General features: G+C 26.5%; 1 protein-coding gene across 2 annotated transcripts; it reads left to right on the top strand.

Moving 5' to 3' along the window:
• The first annotated feature begins 3,528 nt into the window (after nt 1–3,528).
• On the top strand, nt 3,529–9,937 carry LOC109804354 (MADS-box protein JOINTLESS). 2 transcript variants are annotated; one of them, XM_020366172.3, is made up of 8 exons: nt 3,529–3,931; nt 5,005–5,086; nt 6,009–6,067; nt 6,179–6,278; nt 6,379–6,420; nt 8,442–8,480; nt 9,093–9,142; nt 9,498–9,937. In XM_020366172.3, the coding sequence occupies exons 1-8, from the start codon at nt 3,750–3,752 to the stop codon at nt 9,520–9,522; spliced, it is 579 nt and encodes a 192-aa protein (XP_020221761.1). In that variant the 5' UTR covers nt 3,529–3,749; the 3' UTR covers nt 9,523–9,937. The 2 variants fall into 2 exon arrangements, with proteins under 2 accessions (XP_020221761.1, XP_020221760.1); XM_020366171.3 differs by having other exon boundaries at nt 3,530–3,931; nt 9,060–9,142; nt 9,498–9,923.
• Nucleotides 9,938–15,977: the final 6,040 nt, after the last annotated feature.

Here is a 15,977-nt window from a genome sequence, read left to right as displayed (position 1 = left end):
TTATACTTTAAATGTTTCTTTTCTTGTTTTATGATGAACTTAAGTTCTCATTATATTAAAATAATATTAAACGTTGTAAATAATGAACAATATTTAACAACACATTATTATTATCCAAATTCTATACATTAGAAAAAGAAACAAATTTCATCTAAATCACTTGCACTCATTTTTATAATTGTTATATGTTGAATATCAACTTTATAATTATTTTATTATGGGCTATATTCGATGAAACATACCACCCATAATGTAATAAGAACGTTTAATACCTTATAAAGTCAAATAAAGTATTCACAAAACTGGTTGAGAGAAATTTAGAAAGAAAAAAGAAAAAAAGATATATTCATTTTTTCTATCTTATTTTTTATTTAATAAGAATGTATACATATAAATTAGAAAGTAAAATAATACTTCTAGTTATAATTCCATATTTAAGATAGAGATTAAATCTCGATCCTTAATTAAAAAAATATGTCAAATTATTTAAATTAATGATTTATGATTTTTGGTTATATAGAATATATATATATATATATATATATAACTATTATAATGAAGATTATTTATTTTTTTTCTATCTTGTTTGGACTATTTTTAACCTTGTCTAAGATTAAAAAATATATATTTTACTATTATGTTATAGTTTAACATAAAAAGGAAAAAAAAATCACCACACTTTTATTTTGAAATTTTTTGTTTGATTATTAATTGGGAATCTACCACACTTATTGTATATGAAGAAAAAAAAATCATTTTCAAAAACAGTTATACATTATTGTTTCTTTTTTAGCCTATGTTATTTTATTTTATTTTATCTTATTTTTATAATTTAAAATAAAAAAAAATAATGATTATACATCTCACTAATTATATACAAAAACTTTGAAATGACTAATTTTCTCTATAGTATAAGTCTATAAGATCGCATGAATATCACAATAAAAGTGAAATGTATATATAAGTAAATAATAATAAATTCATCTCTATAAATGTATCACTTGCATCCTACATTTTTCTTTTCTTTTTTTTGATAAACTAGATGAAAAAAAATTCTAACACTCTACCATTTTAATATCATTTTCCATCCATCCACTCCAATCCAACCAAACATATAATTAAAAAAAATATATCAGTCTACATATAAAATATAATAAGAAAAAATGTTTTTTTTCAAACAATAAAAATGTAAGAACAAAAAACACATTTTCTTTAAGTTTGAAATATAATAAATTTTAAATGTATTCATAATATATATATATATATATATATATATATATATATATAAATAAGAGATCCATTTAATTTAATAGTAAATCTATCTACACTTGTTCCATTCATTAATTTATGTTATACATCAAATTTCAATGATTCAACCGTTGAATTTAAAATTCTTAATATATAAATCAAACAAATCTTTTTAAAAATTTAAAAATAATTTGATATATCGTATTATTAATTTAAATTAATAGATAATTATAAAAAAATCCATATATATACATATATAAATATATAGATGAGGAGGCTATAATAATACTAGTGTAATTTTTACTAAGTGTTACACCATTTAATAACTTTTAATTAAATGTGAATTTTGTAAATTTAACCGTTAGATTGAAAGTTCATATCACTTTATATGTGTATATATCAAATTTTGTTAAAATTGAAAAAAAAAACTTGAAGGTAATCAAAATGTGTTCATATTTTAGTATATTTTGAAATGTATATATTATGTCAATTTTGTTTTATAAGAATGAAGTATCAAATCATCTTAGATTAATATAAAATTTTGTATATATAATCTAAGTGTAAAAAAATTTCAATCTAACGGTTAAATTTACAAAATTTAAATTTAATATAAAATTATTAAATGATGTAATACTTAGTAAAAGTTATACCAGTATTATTATAATCTTCCTGTGTATATATCAAATTTTGTTAAAATTGAAAAAAAAAAACTTGAAGGTAATCAAAATGTGTTCATATTTTAGTATATTTTGAAATGTATATATTATGTCAATTTTGTTTTATAAGAATGAAGTATCAAATCATCTTAGATTAATATAAAATTTTGTATATATAATTTAAGTGTAAAAAAATTTCAATCTAACGGTTAAATTTACAAAATTTAAATTTAATATAAAATTATTAAATGATGTAATACTTAGTAAAAGTTATAGCAGTATTATTATAATCTTCCTCATCCCCCCTCTCTCTCTCTATATATATATATATATATATATATATATATAAAGCACGTGCCTGAATATTTTTCTTAAACTCCTGACCATGTGCCTGAATTTTCTGAGTCCTGAGTCATGAGCATGTGCCTCACATTAATGCATTTCAATAAGGCTATATCAGCTGTCTACTCCCAACAAACCGCAATATTCATGCAAAAAATGAAATTTTAAAATCTGTAGTCTACCGTACCTTTTTTTAGAACACGTTCCTAAATTAATAAATAACAAAAAAAAACAATTATAAAATTAATGAAATAAATTATATTTTTAGCTAATTATATAATTTTAAATATATTTTTAAATTATTGAATTGCTAAATTAATTTATATTTTTCATAATTAGAAAAATAAAAAATGAAATTATTTTTTAATATAATATATATTCATAAATTATTCAAATTCGACTATTTAGTTTAACGTTTGATCAAGTTTGTTTGTCTAATTAAACGAATAAATTCAAACTTGATATTGAGATCAATTATTAAACGAGTGAAGTCTAAATTTTACAAATTTGACATTAACAACCGGTGAATAATATATATATATATATATATATATAGAAAATTTTAAATTATATAGATGATATTATTTGTATGAAAAGATATTTGTATATTTTTATAATTATCATTTAGTAGTAAAATGTTTATTAAATACTAATTTGATAAAATTAAAAAAGAATAATTAAAAATATAATATCAAAAATAGCTCAATTATAAATGAAATAACCTTAACAAATTAAAATAAGGCTTCTAATTGGATTTTTTTGAATAAATTAAACGAGACAAATTTGAGAAATTTACTTCCTTTTGAATATATAACTCCTAAATTTCATGTTTTTTTTAGGTGTACAATAACATCAGTTAAATTACAATTTAAGATCTTATGTAAACTGATACAACCGCACTGTTGAACTGATCGATCTTAGTAAGTAATTTTACTTACTAAGTTTACTTACTATATTATATATTATTTGAGTAAAATTTTACGATATAATCCGTAAAGTAATTTTTTAAAACATTTGCAATAAAAGTGAATAACTTTTTTTAATGATTTAATTATCCTTTTAATTTTTATACTTTCATAAATTCACTTTTTAGTCCTAATAATTAAAAAATATTTTTATTTTACTTATATATATATTTTATTTTTTTAGTCTATATAATTTTATAAACTTAAAAAAAAGTTTAATCTGTATAAAAAAAGTTAAAAAATAAATTTTATGAATATATATAATAAAAAAAGCAGTTAGAACTTAGAGGTATTTAGAACATGTGTGATTAAAAATTGTTACTCCAAAATGTTTGGGTTGACGGCGTGTGAGTGAGACAATAAATAGTGGAGATAAGAAGTTGAGGTATCGGGAGAAGGATAAATGATTAAATGTGGCAAATTGATCTCCTCTCAGCGTTCACTGGGGTTAAGTCAGGTTTGTACTTAACTTTGGAGCCTTCACTTTCATATTTTTTTACCCATTTAGGGTTTAGGGTTTCTTCCCGTTGAGTTGAAAATGGTTCGAAAGAAGATACCGATGAAGAGGATCGAGGACGTAACAGCGAGGCAGGTGTGTTTCTCGAAGAGGAAGAGTGGTCTTTTGAAGAAGGCACGTGAGCTCTCCATTCTTTGTGATGCTGAGATTGCTCTCATCGTCTTTTCACCTGCTTCCAAACTCTTCCAATATGCTACTTCAAGGTACTATCACACCTGCCATACATAACATATACATCATTATCTCATTTAATATACATAAATATAATTTAAATCTTTAAGTTTGAGTATAAATATAATATTAATTAATTTATTACAAAATATTGATAATTTTATTCACATGTTCTTTCAATTAATAAACCTATATACAGTATGATTTTTTTAATAGTCATCGTGGTTAATCATCAAGATTTTAGTCTGCACATTTCACCTAATTAATTAACTCATACTGATTTATGTTTTTCTCGTAATGTAAATATTACAAATTTGAAACTAAAACCCAAATTTTAGTTTTCTGGTTAGTTATTTATTTTACATATGACCTTTAAACATGAACAGAAGATTATATGCCCCAAAATTAATTTAACCTAAGATTCGCCATTGGCTAAGAGGAGATAGCTAGGGAATTTTATTGTAAAAATCATGTATTGAGTCTAAAAACTGTAAAGGGGGTTAAAGAAAGGATAAAACTTATCAGATTATTTACGCACATGTCATGAAGTTTTCCAATTACATAGGACATGTGGATATTTATGTAAAATTCTAAAATAGATATTTAATGGAAGTTATTTATTATTGAAAAGACTTTCTTCATTTTAAAATGATTGATGTTTTAGCATTCAAAAAAAATCTTATTAACAAATATTTTTAATTTTCAACGAAATATTTTTTTTTTCTTGGGTACAATTCTGCCTTAAATATAAAAATAATCAACATTATGATTTTTTTTTAATATCATGTCAATCAATTTTTCAGCAACTAGCACTAATCTTCTATTTACCTTGCTAATCAAGTTGCACTCAGAAAATTGCAAAGTGCTTTTATAATTGAGAAAGAGAATAAAGATATTTTAATAAAATTATTTTTTTTACTAGTCAAATTCTTTATTGCTTTTCTTAATCCTTGTGGAAAAACTTTAAATAACAATTACTTTGAAATGGGGAAAGAAACATCATCCAAGTTTCATCATTTAGATAGAAAACTTGACAACAAGGATATAAATAAATTAAAGTTTTGTCCTTAAAGAAATTAATCTGCAATCTTTTTGTTGTTTGAAGTATGGAGAAGGTAATTGAAAGGTATATTTCACGGTCAGAGCTGAACCTTGACAAATCAGGCCAGTCATGTGCTGAGGAGCAGGTAATTTTTTTTATTTTTTTGTTTCCTAAGTGATGTTTAATTGTGTTCGAGAATTTGAATGACAAAAACAATATTAGTGATTCTGTATGTTCTTGTATAAAGAGGATTTTACGACTACATGAGGAAGAAATAATGTTAGTCACTCTAGTGTTTGGGACATAAATACCAAATTAATTAAGTAATGCAATTAGTGAGAATGTCTCACTCAGCATCAAATTAATGGGAAGGACTGCTATTATTGGGTTAGGTTTAATAAAAAAGAGTTAACTCCTAGCTTGTAAAGTTGCAAATCACCATATAAATCCTTGTTGAGAGAATGAATAAAAAAACATCCTGGTTGAGAGAGACAACATTTATCATTGTGTCTCAAATCTTAATATGTTTAGAGAGTGAACCAGTGTTGAAAAAAAAAAAAAAAAACTGAATGAGAATGACTATAGCTGTCTTGACAAAAATCAAGGCCCCTGCTAACCGATTTTGGGATGAAAACTCAAACACTATAACGTCTGCATGCATGTTCAAGATCGTTGAAACATGAATCTCATCTTTTAGATCATGCTCTTCTACCAAACTGTAATTAAGAATGCTGCATATATACAAAGTTTGCATTAACTGTTCCCTACTATTGCGCCGGTAACAGGTTTGCTCTATCATAAGTTGATCCCCTAATACACGTACATTAATTACCAAATAATATGATACATTATACTAAATAACAATTTGTTAGTATAGATGGTTAGTGTAGATATTATACTATTAACATAATATATTATTCTGTCAGAGTAGTTGTGTCACAATATTTATGTTAATAGTTTAATTTTCACAATGATTATGTGCACATTGTCTTGTTAGTATATGACATTTTGTTTTTTTGGTTGTGTTCGTGGGTGTGAAGGTCTGATTTGTTTGGTAATTTATACAGATTAGATATAATTACGCTGATTTGAACAAGAAATTAGGAGAGAAGACTTGTGAAATGAGGTATTTGTAACTTGGAATATGTTGATTTTTTTTAATATACCACAAAAGTATTTATTTTGCGATGCATTTAAATTCACATCTATTACAATTTTATGATTTAACCATATATAGCCAACTGAATGGAGAAGAACTGCAAGGATTGAGCCTAAAGGAACTACAGAAACTAGAAGATCGACTTGACTCATCCTTGAACCGTGTTTATAAAGTCAAGGTTTATGATTCCCTCCTCTCATCACTGTTTTCTGGATTGAACGAATTCATAACTTCTATTCATGCCCTTTAACTGACACAACGTATGGTATGTCTTTCAGGTTGAAAATTTTATGACAGAGATCGATATTCTTAAGCAAAAGGTAGAGTTTTAATCTTTCATCACATCAAAATATTCTTATGCGTTTATTTTTATCCCCTTATAATAAAGAACAAAATTAATTGCACATTATCCCTTGAAATAACAAACTCGTAACTGTTAAAAAAAAAACTCACTACGCACTGACCCTTAATTAAAATTTGACTTGGGAAGGATCGTTGAAGATGTGTTGGAGAAATGCGCAGCCGAATGGAACCTACTCTGGTACTTGCGACTCCATTTCTTTCTTCTCTTTTCGAGGAAGTTCATTTCTTTCTAAAACTCTCTTGCAATTAGTCTAAAGTAAATGTTTTTTCTTGGGATTCCTAAAACTCTTGGATCCTAAATTTTAGGTGAGATTTTCAATCAGTTTTAACATATGGTGTTGAAACTTAATTAATTGGTATCTAATTCAAGTTGAAGTTTTACATATGCAATTGCGTTAAATATTTATGGAGAGAGTTTTCCTATTTATACCAGTATTATTATAATTTTTCTCATACTTTATATATTATTTATTTATTTTATTCACGTTCACTCATATGAATAAGTAGAAGGATTTATTTATTTTTTGTTATTATGTTATGTGTCCAAACAACGCATTATTCCTATTTTATTTTCCTCTTCTATATTTCATTTATTTATTTTTTCTTTTATTTTGCTTATAATCCAAACTTAGACGTTAGGGCTCGTCTCTTATGCTTTCTGAATCTTTCTTAACTTCAAAAGAGTTAAACTTTTAAAATAGAGTTAAATATAATTTTTATTTCTATAATAAAAGTAAATTGTAATCTTCATCCTTTACTCTAAAATAATTGATCATAAAATGTGAACACTTTAGTTTTATTTTATAAAAAAAAAAAAAGTGCATTTAACTGAGTTTTGATATATATGTGTACCAGTGTAAGGCCGAATACATCACTTAAAAATCTCATATACTAATGGTTGACAGATTAATTCATTCCAATTTATATGGACCTAATCTAATAATAATAATAATAGAATTATTAGTATAAACACTGTTTAGTATTTATAAATATTAATGATACACACATTGATGATATATTATTATATAGTATGATAAATTCTGCTTGCAAATCTACAATATTCAACAATCCAATTTACATATTACATGTGGGCCGTTTGGAGGAGCTTCTGGAACTTTTTGATATGTGGACATAGAATTCGGGACTAAAAAATTTACAAACACAAATTTCTTAATCGAATGAGTTAAATCTTTTTGGTTGTATGGAATTTATTTGACCTTATGAGAATAATTTATGCACTGTCAGTTTTTTTTAACTTATTTTAATATATTTTATGATCAAACTTATGACATAAATTGTTAAATGTGATTGAGTTTATTAAATAAGTATTTAATTAATTAATAAGTCATTTACATACTATATATATAAAAATAAAAAAAAATATTAAAAAAAAACTCATTTGCTGGCAGAAAAAAATATTAAGTATTAAGATTGATTCCATTGATATAACCTTTAAATCTCATTGGTATAATCTTAATTTGACTAATAGATTTAAATTATTAGTATAGACATCGTAGGTCTATACTAATTATATTGTTGGATCTATGCTAATAATATGGTGCAATATATTAATATATAATAATCTGATATATTGATAATGCATGTATTTCAATTTTCTATATAAATCAGTTAAAGTGTTCATTATTATAATATAACACATTATTAATATAAAGTAATAATTTATGCTAATAGTTTAACAACTTTCTTTAATTGAAAATTACATCAGTAAGATTAATTGGATGTCAAATCATTAGTTGTGGTATCTATAGTGCCTATTTTAAGTGACTCAAAGACACCCACAGACTTTATCAACGAAAGTAAACTAAACAACTAGTTGTTAATTTAGATATGCAAAACTAACATATCTCCAAGTTAGGTTTCTATTTACTTCATAATACTACTGCATTACATTTGTATGTTTGTCTTAATAATCTCTTTCTCTGCCTCTATGATGTCTAATTATCAGTTCTCAATGTAGGGACATAAACTCAGGGCAGAAAATCGGCTGGCAAAACAGGTAATGCATGGCTCACTAGATTATAATCTTTATATCATTTCCATTATTATTGTAGGGTACGCTTAGTGATATATATATATTTTTTTTAATCCATAGTAATGAATGATCCAAATATTTGAATTTAAGATTCCGTATATATTATACTAATTTTCTCTTCTATTACTGAGTCTGTGTTGACCCTGACCCTATTAAGTATAATGATTAAAATAAGAATTATATACATAAAGTTTTATATTTAAATTTTGTTATTGTTATCGTAAAAAAATAATAATAAAATCTTATAATATCTACACTAGCATTTCAAATTTTATTGAACAAAATGTATATCAAAGGTATTAGGCTATTGACTAACATTTTTCTGAAAAATGCTATCAAGTAGTGTCCGTAAATTTTGTTAAGAAATTAAAAAAAAAAATCTTGAAGAATATTAATACAATGAATTTCTATATAGTTCAATTGTAATTACACATTTTTTTAATTATTAATTCCTTAATTAATGTTCCTATAAGACTCATTAATATGACTTTATTTTCTATTAGCTAGTATATAATTTTTTATGGTTCCTCTTTTTTGTTGTAGAAAAAAGCTAGTAATAAATTATGTTTGGTCCAGAGACACGAGCATGAACAAGGCCAGTCCTCGGACACCTCCCTTACATTGGGGTAAGTTTCTTGAAGAGACGTAGCTGATTTTTTTCTTCAGTTTATATTTCAGATAGAGTAGATAAAGTAAAAGTGAAAAAAAAAAATGTTCCTGAATTTGGAAGGTAATATTATTTTAGTTTCTTAAACTAAATAATTACTTAAAAAATTATAAAAAAAATTAATTAAATCGTTAAATTTATTATTTATTATCATTTTGGTCGTAATTATATATTAATATTATTACTTTGGTGACATTTTTTTATAATTTATATGACTTGGAAAGTAATTATTTTCATGCATGCAATGCCTATGTGGTGCCGATCGATAAATTTTTTTTATTTTTAATGAGTGGTTGTTTTGGTATGCCTTGCAGGCTCAAAATAACTTCTGGTCAATGAGGGGACCACGATACATGCCTTTTACTGTGTGACTTGCATCAAAGATAAAATGTTTCATGCATTTGTAAGTCTAGAACAGTGCCATTCTCCACCCCACAGTTACTTGAGTGAACCTTTTTTTTTCTGGTAATTCGTTATTGTTAGTAGAAACGGTGGAGTAAGATTTAGGTATGATGCAGTAATATTCATCTCCATGTTGGTCAAGGAAAAGTTATATGATAGGATAAAGTTTCTTTTGGAAGAATTAATGAATAATTTGTGCGTATTTATCTTATAAAAATTTATAAAAGTATGTGAACAAATTTTTAAAATATTTTATTTGTATTATTTTGATAAATTATTTGATATAATTTATTAATTAATTTATGTATAATTTTATTAGAAAATATTCATATCCAAATCATCTTATTAGTGTAAATAATTTTTAATTTTATTTTTTCATTAAAAATCAGTTATATATACTTTTTTCATTAGTCTCTCTAAAAATTTTCATTTTTGTTCGAAAAGTTTTTGTTTATCTTTATTTTTGTTCTCTTTCCCTCCAAAAATTTTTCTATCTTTTACCCCCAAAATTCACATTCTCTTATTAAAAAAAAATAAACTTGGTAACTTTTTTTCTTCTTCTTCTGGAATAGCATATATGCTTTAATGAAAATCTCTGTCAAAAAAATATATAATGTCTTTTTTTTCTTCGGTTTTCATTACTGTTTTATCGCCTATTATTTTTACTTATCACATAATTTTCTTTACAGGATAAAAATTCAGATACTCAGTTTTTTCCCTATTTATATTGTTTTTAATCATGATTTTGTAGAATATATGGAATTGGTTTTTAATTTTTAAAATTTATGATTTTAATTTTTAATCATAATTATATATATTAGAGAAAAGAGGTTATATATAAATAAAAAAAATAATAGTTTGGATGGTTATTCATAATTGATCAATGATAGTTATTGTTTTTTTTTTTTTTAAATTCTTAATAATTAAGGATATAATGATCCACAAATTATAGAGACAAAAAACATTTAAGAAAAAAAAATATTACTTTTATAGGTTAGTATAAAAGTTGACTTCTCATCAATTTTTTTTATAAACTAAAATTATGTGAATGGTGACTCATAATTTTTTATTTTTAAATTATTGTGATATGTAATATCATTTTTTAAAATTATTTAATTACTTTTAAAAAAATTATTTTATTTTTAGTCAAATTTTAATTTATATTGTTAATTTTTAAAATAAGATAATATCTTATAAATGTTTAAATAATAATATATTCAAACATTTTTAAATTGTATAAATATTTATACATATACATATTTAAATATAAAATTTATTGAATTTTAAATACTTATAACATATTATTATTACATAAATATTTATTAAATAAGATCTTATTTAAGTTATTTTTTCGAATGAGATTTAGAAGACCTCTATCCTATCCATTAGATAAGGGACTTTTTTTTTTCTTTAATCTTATTAACTAAAAAAAGGTTAAAGAAAAAAATAATTCTATATATTTATATCTATATCTATATCTATATCTATATATAATTTCATATTTATAATATAATAACATATAGAATAAAAAATGAAATTCAATTGAATATAAATAACTAAAATTAAATTAATAAATTCATTAATCCATAATAATAAAACAAATTACTACATATCTTTCCTTTATTTTTCTTAATCGGGTTATTAAGTGTTTCACACTTGGAGATGGCCTTATTTATAACTATCCATACTCGTTATTAAGTGTTCTCACAATTAGTTAAACAATGCAATTGTTTTTTTACCCTAGTGTAGACTTTCTTGTTTCCAAGATAAATAAATAAGAGTTAAACATATTTTTGGTATTTATAAATAGGGAAACGTTGATCTTTACGCTTTCCTTTTTGAAAAATCAACTTTTGTTTGGTCGCTCATTTCTAAAAATGTGTCCTGTGATCTTTATTGCATCTAACAAAGAAGCCCAATTAGTTAATAACATTTCATTCTTGATAACTTTAATCTAACATATAATATAACTTTAAGTTACACTCTAAAATGTAACAATTCTCAATTACAACACGTATAATATCATGAAAAGTGAATCATTAGGGTAGGCTTTCTAGTTTAATGATAAAAAGTTAAAATAATATGTATAAAATTATAAGTTTAAATTTTATTGTTGTTATAATACAACTTTTTTTTCTAATAAAAAAATATCATAAAAAATTTGGATACCTGAATATGTAAAAGATAATTAATTTTAGTAAGTAGAGAAAATTATTCATATAAATTGTGTCAAAACAAATTTGATGTTTCAATGGAACTAACAATATTGCAATTAGTATAAAAAAAATGAATTTTCTTATAAGGGTGATAAAATAAGCCATTTCAACCCATCTAGGCTCAATCTGCTAAAATCAAGTTGGGTCAGGCTGACTTCCCAAGAGAAAATGGGTTGCAAATCATGACTTATCCTGCCTAAGGACAAGTTGGCAAGTCAGCCCACTAGTCCATAAAAAAAATTGTATATTTATTTTTAGTTACTCTTCTAACATGATTTTAACATATAAAAGACCTACATAAATCAGTGTACCTAAATAATAATAAAAAATCTCAAATTACAACTAATTTGATTTGATTTGTTGTACAACAAACCTCAAATTTGTTGTATAACAAAATAGATATGTAATTAACTAACTATAATAATATTCATAACTCTTGTAACAAATTTATTGTAAAACAAATATAAAATTACATATAATAAAATAAATCAAATGCATAATAAATTTGTTGTACAATAAATCACATATTATATACAATAAATTTGAAGTGACTTAATTTAACTTACATTAAAAATAAGAAATCAATAAAAAAAATGTTAGTTGGTTTAGGGTTTAGGGTTTAGGACTTGCCATTTAACTTGATAGATGAGTGGATTAGGTGGGGCAGGTTGAGACCTGACTCAACCCACCAAATTTTTTTAGGCCAATGAACCGTGACTTGTTTTGTCACTCATATCTTCTTGGGTTAAGAAAATATGGGCTCACTTACCCATCATAATAAGCCCCAACACTTGAATAATTACAAGTTCCTTCGTGTGTTAAAAAAATATGAGTTCACTTACCTATCATAATAAGCCTTACACAAGACTCATCACATGAACACATTACCAATATTATTATTATTATTGTTATTATTATTATTATTAAGAACGAATATCCAGTTACATTACATAAATATTTTTTAATCATATTATTGGTATGAAATATTCATTACCTTTGTTGATAACTAATTTTTGTCAAAAAAACCTAATTGACCACCTTAAGTAGGGTTTAAGCCCCCAACCACATTTTTTTCATTCATAAGATTCAAACTCAAGACATTACTTAAGGGAATTGGTTTAGTTCTACTTGGATCAATAACCTTCTCATAAGTTACTTTGAATCGGTAAATCAATCATTTGTTTTTATGTTTTGATATTAATACTCTTGTACACTAATTGTTACACTTGAAATTAAAAGGGTCGGTGATCTTAAAATTAGGATTAATTTATTGTTACAAATATTCAATTGCAACATACCATATCTTGATATATCGACCTAATTTTTCTATCACATGTACATTCTCATATCTAGGAGTGTACAAGACAAGTTTATCGATGTCCTTACCCAACTTGCAATTGTGATAGTATTAATTTTGTGAACCTAATCTTGACTCGATTAAAACTTGACAATATTTGGGATGAATTGGATTAACCCAATTTACTAGCACAACATATTAATTTCAACATTATATATAGCTAAATTATAGAATTAAATAAGTATACGCTTATCATTAAGGTATATTGTACACTATATATTTTAAGATAAATGATATTTATATACTAATATTATAACACGCTAGTCAAAGCATTATTTATTAAGTCAATAAGTCATATTATTAATGCATAATTATTTAAAAATAATTTTTAAAAGAACATACAACATAAAACAAGGTTGGGATAACTTGAAGTATAACTTGAGTTCTTCTTCAAAACACACTAGGTCTAAATTCTTCAACTCAAACTTGTCAAAATTCCCTTTGGATCAAGTCTAGTTGGTGGGGTAAAATGGGTCATGAGTACTCTTACTCATGATGATGTTTGTTTTTCCTTCCAAAATTAATCATGTTTTGTTATTCAATATCTTGGACTAACTATCCTTTAAAAGGTATGATTAAAAGGTCACTAATTTATAATAGATATAGTTGTAGCTTGATGAAATCCCAAAGTCTTTACTTAATACATAATATATGGTGTACATGTCATCCAAAAGTAATGTGTAAATCTACTAATAAGTTGTTTAATGACAATTTCACCTATCACTTTAATGTGAAAGACTATGTGTGTGTTTGTTTTATTGTTAAAATTTGACAAACGTGCGTTGAACGGAAAAGATAGAAATAGTTGCTTTGTATTTTAGTGCTTTGGAAAGTGTGTTTTTACGTTTTCGTTAGAAAAACGATTTTCCAAACACGCTCTATATTAATTAGTTCTAACGTAAGTACCTCCATATTTCACTTACTAGAATTTAGTTTAAGAATGGGTTTGAGTCAACAACTTGAAAACTTCATTTTCTTTATCTTGTTTTGTAATGAATTTGTAAAACTATGATCCTATTTAATTTGAGAAGATTTGAATTTATGTAAGCATCTTAAATTTGCTTATCTTAGATATCAAACATCCATATGATTAGATATCATGCGAGTAAGCTTGACAAAAATCTTGTGTTTTGATTTCTCAATAAAAAAATGACGAATAATGATTTAAATGTATATAATAATAATTTTTTTGTACTGATATTGCTCATAACATGATAGGTACTGTACCTGCCTGAGGGTACACTCGTAATCTTCAGGGGAATATGAGGACCGAACGAGAGCTTTAGGTGGATTCTTCGGAGGGGGAGGTACCTGCAAAAGATACTCCGATGCTTAAGTCAGTGTGGGCACGATTTTCTAGGGTAATGAATGAACAGTGACATACCTTGTTACGTGTGACCTATTTATAGCATCTGACATGGGCCTGAGCGTGATGGGCCCTCTCAGATATTTACCAAATTAGGTAATACGGTACTAATTGGTCGTTTAGGCTTTAATCATGTACTTACCTTTCTTGATTGTGATTACTTGTTATGACTTGCTTAACCCTTCGGCAAGAGGCCGAGCCGGCTAATCAATACTAGTCGGAACGGCAAATGGCCGAACCGTCTAGTCCGTATACGGCAGCTTGTATACTTCCGGTATGTTCTATGTCGGAACGGTACCTGACCGAGCCGACTCGATGAATGATGATGGTCCATATTTGCATTAACCAGACTGATGTCGGTTCTCGGCCTCATGCCGAGCCGACGTTGATGGTGATGCTTGTACGTGGCTATGCATGGGTGTCTGACGAAATGGCACGTGTTGGCCCACGTGACCGATACGGTCTCTCCGGTACACAAGCCCCCCAGCCTTTGAGGAACGAAGCGACGCGAAAGGTTAATGAAATAAAAAGAGGATTTTTCAGTCGGTGTCGTGAAGAAGAAGCTAAGGGTTACAACTAATGGTGGGATATGAAGGGTTGTAACCGTTGGGTATTTGATGGCGTACGCGAGAAGTTATGGTGGGAAGCGAAGGGATATAACCGTTGGTCATTAATGACGCATGCGAAGAGTCGCGTATCCTGAACCGTTGGATCTAGATGATCCAACGGTATGCACGAGGGGGTGTCGTTTCAGGTGCTCATTAGAGACGCCTATAAATAAGGGTAAGGATGTGAGGGTTCTTTCGTGCGAATTCATTAGCTGTTCCGAGCCGAAGTTGTTTGGAAGCGTTTTGAGTATTATCAACGATAGGTCAAGCTCAACCATCAGGTACGTAATGGCTAATTTGGGTGTTGTTAACATTGACTCTTCTGGGGACGAAGGGGAATCTAGGTTAAGGGCGACGCCGAACCGGGATGCACCATCGGCCTCGGCATCTAATGGGGACAATTCCGTGGAGTCGGCTTCTGGGTCCGGTCATTCTCAAAGTGGGAGTGATTCGGCATCAGCTGTAGGTTCCGATGAGCAACCTAGTCGGGGTGGAGAATCATCAAGAGTGTTCCCTCCGATATCAACTCCAGGATATTCATGGGTGCACGGTGAGGTTGGTAGTGTATACTCTCGGTATACAAGTAAAAAATCTCTGGTGGATTTTGTATCGGCCGTGAAGTTTTTGGACTTTCCTGAAGATGAGGAGCCTTCTGCCATCTTCTTTCAACCATGCCGAGGCGACGGGGTGTCCAATCCGGATTTTGTTTATTTGGGTCAGGGGACTTCTAAATACCCCTTTTTCTATGTGTATGATTATATGTTCCGGGATTTAAAGATATCTCTCCCATTTGACAATTACTTCATGGGTATACTTCGGCTTTTGAATGTGGCGCCGAGTCAACT

Source organism: Cajanus cajan, chromosome 1 (genome assembly GCF_000230855.2).
Source record: "Cajanus cajan strain Asha chromosome 1, NIPB_CcT2T_4, whole genome shotgun sequence".
NCBI classification, from domain to species: Eukaryota; Viridiplantae; Streptophyta; class Magnoliopsida; order Fabales; family Fabaceae; genus Cajanus; species Cajanus cajan.
This window is presented reverse-complemented; position numbering and strand designations above follow the sequence as displayed.